At 36.7% G+C, this 6,000-nt stretch overlaps 1 protein-coding gene across 1 annotated transcript in view; it reads left to right on the top strand.

Annotated features, from left to right (window-relative positions):
- The first annotated feature begins 1,841 nt into the window (after nucleotides 1-1,841).
- LOC148944032 (chondroitin sulfate proteoglycan 4-like) overlaps nucleotides 1,842-6,000 on the top strand; it is a 530,325-nt gene continuing 526,166 nt past the window's right edge. The window contains exon 1 of the mRNA XM_089099784.1: nucleotides 1,842-1,949. Coding sequence (XP_088955910.1) covers nucleotides 1,883-1,949 — 67 coding nt within the window. The 5' untranslated portion in view covers nucleotides 1,842-1,882. The remainder of the gene's footprint in view (nucleotides 1,950-6,000) is intronic.

Genomic DNA, 6,000 nt, shown 5'->3' with positions numbered 1-6,000 from the left:
TTTTTCAACCTAAGAAAATTCGAAGAAAATATGGAAAAAATATAATCTATTAGATTGATAAAACTGAGTCTCAGCGATCGAATGATAGTAAAAATATCGTCTAAAATTGAAATATTAAACAAGTAGGGGTGAAGAAAAGTAAGTTACCAATAACTTTATTAGGGAATATGATCGTTCAAGCGCGTAAAAAAAACACAACTTTAAATTACATGAACTACAAAGAACTAAAAGCACTATTTTTTCAAACAATATTTTCAATGTGTTTGAAAATGTTTCTATTTATTCTCTAAAGCAAACTTCTGCGCTGTATGTGGGTCTATCGAAGCTTTCTTTATTTCATATATTACCTTTTTTAAAGCCTATTGGAATTAAAATAAAAAGATGTTATATCCCTCGTTGAATGAATGAACCTGAAACTAATAAATCACATGATACATACTTTTTTTTATTTTTGATACAAGTTAAAGCTCTAGGGCGGTCACAAAACTGAATGTGTCACAGGTTACTCAACCTTAAAGATAGCAAAGTCAAAATCTTGAACAAAAAGTTACACTGGCAAAAAAAAACTTTAAATTGATTAGAACGGACAGATATACCCACGGTATATTTGTAAAAGTCATGAGTTGCTATTATTATGAAGGTTTAACTAAATCGATTGTTAACTTCGGAGAAACTACCATTTAGGTCGTTTTTTATTCGTCTTAATTTAAAGCGCAGTATGTACTATACTCATAAGGATGAGAGAGGGATTTCCATACGCTCCTAAAAAATATTAAGAAGCTTTGGCTATACATTTTTTTGCGGAGCCTCATAAACTTCTTAATATTTCTTGGAGGAGTATCCCAGGGTGTGCCTTCCATCACCTAAAATCTTTTCAGCATATTTATACGATAAAATTTTTTTTTTAGGAGACATGGGTCCTCTGGAGGTTCAAGAGGATCTATGGTAAATCTTTTGGAAAATCATACGTTTTCCCCGTCCTCTCTAATGGTAGAATCTATGCACACTTATTAGGGTTGCACCCAATACTTATATTGAACGGTCGAGAAATAGGATACTATCCCAATATGCGGGCCTCTTTAAAAAGTCGAGTTTGGTCAATGCTAATGAAATAAAATAAAATATAATTAATATATAATAGCTTAGAAACAAATTTGGGCTATATATCTGCACATTAGGGGGGTGGGCTAAAGCAATGCATATATTAAATACGTAGCCTAACCTAACTTAACTACCTTTTAACCCCCTAACCCCCTCCCCCCAAAAAAAAACACAGTTTAATATCGTATACGCAATACAAACCTCGCTATCATTGCCTGCTCTATAACAGTTAAGACGTCAAAAACGGGTTTTATCATTGCCTAGTCTATAGTGATTAAACCGAGAGGCCCACGTAATGGGATAGTACCGGAAATTCAAACCCTTTTGAGGGCAAATCATCCATTAAAAAGAAATTTAAATAGATACCAAATATTACATTTACACGTTCAAATCTTTCATGATTTTTGGGGAAAGGAAGTGGGACATAGCCCCTTTCTTCTTCATTGGTATTGCTCTTGACATCTGAACTTGATATATTTTAATTTCCGACAGTCAAACCTAAGATCCGTGTTCATATTTTACCCGAATGTACGTCATTTTTTTTAAGTTGCGTCGTCATTCTCCACTTGATACGAGTATACGAGTTACACACTTAACAAAGTCCAGATGGACTGAAGCCGCTTAACCCTTCAAGTGTCTCTTTGCAATGTCGCGACGCCGTGGAAACCAGCGGCGGTTCCTCTGAGAGGATCTCATGTCTTGCCTGTTCTGGTTCCAGCATCTTCAGTTATCCCTCATGAGTTTGAGTAGGAGTTTCCTTTTGGATAATATGGAATACTGAATGAGAACCATGAGAATAAACTATTTCATTATTTTGTCTTTGTATATCTTCAGGATTGCCTTCGCAGGTAAGATTTAAGTTACGGGAAAAATAATAAAAATTAGAATGAAATAATAACAAACCGGAAATGATTTCTTGGACCAAACTGTCCCTTTTCATTTACAGCTTAAAACGATATAAAACTGGTAGAATATTTAATAAAAAAAGGAGAAAGTTTGAATAAAATATAAACTCTTGGACATATTTTAGTGTTGAAATACAATTTTTTGTGCGTGAAAAGTTTTACTTTCTTGATCAAAAATTTAATTCGTTTTTATGTCTTTGGCTATTTCACAAAAAAAATTCCCATTTTTTGGGGGAGGGAGGGGGAATTTAATTATGTATGCATAAATGATATGAGTAACATATTTGGAATAAGAGATAACGTTCCACAAAACTGAGCCGAGATATCTATTGTACAGGAATATCTTTGCTACATATTAGTGACGATATAACGGTCTTTACAGGGATCTCCTCTCTCTAATTTCTCCTCCCCCTCATTCTCTCTGTTTTTCATGCGTCATATTGTGTATGAGACCAAGTATTCTTCAGTGTGGCTCACATCAAAATATAGTGAATCAGGCATGTACGTGAGGGGAGGGAGAGGAGGCTCTTGGCCCATCTCCCCGAAATTATTTTTTCTTTTAAATATCTGAGGACTTCTCATTCAAATTATCAGATATTTAGTCTCACCACAATCCTCGCCAATGACATTTATATTTACGCACCTGTAGTGAATCTAAATACATTTTTCTTTTATAATAAACGTTCAAGGTTTAATTTTAAAATATCTCTACAAAATAGACATAAATAAAGGGTAAACGCCGGAGACACAAGGTCGAATGATAAAAACCCGGTACATTAATCGGAATAAACCTAAAATAATATAATCAGAATAAAGTAGGTTCATACAAATCTACCATTTTTTTTTGCTTTAAACAGTCCCCCCCCTCCACAACCACAAAAAATCCTTCCTCACCCAATGCGTGTTTATGTGCTTAGAAGGTAATCAGTTGTAAGCAAAGTTCCTCCTAAATGAGGAAAATTACCTGGACACCGCCCCGCCAGAAATTTACAAGTAAACTATTATTTTTTTTATATGAAAAAAAAAATAGCTTTCTTGCTTTGAAATATAATCGAAAAAGTCAGGATAAAAGCAGAAACTGCTGAAATGTATGAGTAACGATACATTTCTCAAATATTAGCTAAACTAATAACAAAACAGTTCTTTTTCCTGATAATCTCGACTTAACAATATACCGCTGTACCCAAATCAAAAAGACCTATTTCACACTATCTCAAACGTAATCCAGATGACTGATCACCACGAAGGTAAGGTAACTCAAAAATTTTTAATTATAAGCTAGCTATTATTATTATATCATAACTGACTATTTAAATATATCTAAAAGTTGAATTTTCACGTTCAGAGGTCACCACATTGCAGCAGTTGTATTTATTTATTTTTTTAAGAAGGCCAGAATAGTCGTGTCTGTTAGGACAGGGCAACATAGCCTCATCTAGCTACATTATTAGCAGTAAGTAGGTATCTTACCAATATCTATATGTTTCGAGTTAGGTACATAGAAATGTGTTTGAAATTATATCTTTAAAATTGCTCATATTTAACGTTTTGTGAACAGAAAATTTTGGGTTCCTCCCCCCTTGGTCTCCATCCCCTGGTGTACATCTTGGATTGTCAGGTGTTCCACCCCGCGTGGCATTCATCTTCCGCATCGCATCTCATCTTACCACGTATGGCACACTTCTACGACACGTGATGTACGCCATTTGGTGCATGCGAGTTTTGAAAGTTACGGACCCGCGGAGAAGGAATCACATCTCCATGAAGTGGGGCTTATTTATCAGAGGGCAACGCTATAGCAGTGCCTATACGAAAGGCCATGCGGTTCCAATGTTTCATTATTTATTTATTATTTACTATTTTTTCCCAGAGGCAATTCATATGGAAAAGTTCCTCGTATAAACCTCAGAGGGGACTCATTCGATTTGGAATCAGAAGTTCTAGTACCCTCTTTAAAAGTCAAAAGCGATCAGAGGGTAAATAGCCCCCCCCCCCGCACCCTCTTTCCTCCAAATACATCCGATCAAAATTTTGAGATATTCATTTTGTTAAAAAATAACTCGAAAATAATATAACAAAACCTCAGGGGTCGGCACAACCCTCAGGACCCGGGGGAAGGCGTTGTGGGTTATGCCCTGGGGGCATATACGGTTCTTATAGAAGGGATACTCGAATAAACTTCAGAGAAGGCTCATTTGATTGGAAATTGACAGTTCTAGTTCATTTTTAAGAATCAAAAGAGATCGGAGGGCAACTAATCCCGCCCCCATTCCTTTTTTTCCCAAATATCTCCAATAAAAATTTTGAGATATTTTGTTAAAGTAGTTTTGTTAACGAAAAACCTGGGGTCAATATAACCACCCAAGGCCCGGGAGAGGCGTTGTAAGTTATGCTCTGGGGGTATATATGGTTGTTATAGAAGGGATGCTCGTATAAACTTCAAATTAGGTTCATTTGATTGAAAATTGAAAGTTCTAGTTCACTTTTTAAAAGTCAAAAGAGATCGGCGGGCAATTAGGCCCCCCACGCCCCTTTTCCCCAAACCCATCCGATAAAATTTTGATTTAGCAATTTTGTTAAAAAAAATTTCAAAAATTAGATAATAAAAACCCACGGTCGACACAATCCTCCCCCAGAGCCCAGGGGTAAGTGTTTTAAGTTATGTCCCGGGGGCATGTAAGGTTTTATTTATTGTGAAATCGTATAAACTTCAGAGGTGGCCCAATCGATTTGAAATTGAAAGTTCTAGTTACCTTTTTTTAGTCAAAAGGGATCAGGCACACACACACACAACCTCTTTCCCAGAGACATCCGATCAAAATTTAGAGATTGCCAGATTGTTTGAAATAGTCCAACTATCAGATAACAAAAACATCAGGGTCAACATAACCTGCCCCCAGAGCCCAGGAGAACTTATCCCATGGGGGCATATAAGGTTCTTAGGGAAGAAGAGGTCGTAAAAACCTCGGCGGCGGCCTAAATGATTAGAAATTGAAAGTTTAATTCCCTTTTTAAGCGTCAAAAGTGATCCGTTGGCAACTAGTCCCCCCTCCGCCAATCCTCTTTTCCCGAAATGCATGGCTACAATTTATGTAGCCATTTTGTTCATTAATAGACCAAAGATCATATAACAAAGACTCCAGGGATAACACCGTCCACCAGAACCTGAGGGCAAGTGTTGTAAATTATGCCTTGGGGGCATATGAGGTTTTTATGAAAGGGATGGTAGTATAAACCACGGAGGGGAATCAATCGATTGTCAATCGGAATTTCCAGTGCCCTTTTTAAGATTAAAAAGTGATTGGAGGGAAACTAGCCCCCTTCCAAGGCCTCTTTTCTCCCAATGCGTCTGATCAAGATTTTGAGATGGCCATTTTGTTGAAAATAGTTTAAAGATCAAATAACAAAAACTCAGGGGCCAATACAACCTCCCAGAGTCCGAGGGAAGTGTTGTAAGTCATGCCCTGGGAGGACAAATAATGTTTTATGTAAGGGGCTGTCGTATAAACATCAGAAGTGGCTCATTTGATTGAAAATTGAAATCTATATTTACCTTTTTAAGATTCATCAAAATTGGTTGGCGGGCACCTACCTCCCTCTTCTTTTTCCCAAATAAATCCAATCAAAATTTTGAGATAGCCATTTTGTTTAAGATAGCCCAACAATCAGAACCTGGGGGCATATAAGGTTTTTATGGAAAAGGTGATCGTAAAATTTTCGGAGGGTACTAAAATGATTTAAAATGGAAAGTTCTAGTTCCTTTTTAAGAGTCAAAAGTGGTCCGAGGGCAACTAGCCTTCCCCAACCAACCTCGAGGACATAAAGCTCCATTTTTTCCAAGAGGCACTTCATATGTAAGGGATAGTCGTAATAACTTCGAAGGGGGTTCATTTGATTGGAAATTGGAAGTTATAGGGTCCTTTTTAGGAGTCAAAAGTGATAAGAAGACAGATAGCCCGCTACGCACTTTTTTCCCCATATGCATCAAATAGAA

The sequence above is a fragment of the Artemia sp. Qi Xiang Cuo genome, chromosome 14 (genome assembly GCF_049724085.1).
Source record: "Artemia sp. Qi Xiang Cuo chromosome 14, ASM4972408v1, whole genome shotgun sequence".
In the NCBI taxonomy this organism is placed as follows: domain Eukaryota; kingdom Metazoa; phylum Arthropoda; class Branchiopoda; order Anostraca; family Artemiidae; genus Artemia; species Artemia sp. Qi Xiang Cuo.
Note: the sequence above shows the minus strand (reverse complement) of the source record. Positions and strands in the feature narration are given on the sequence as shown.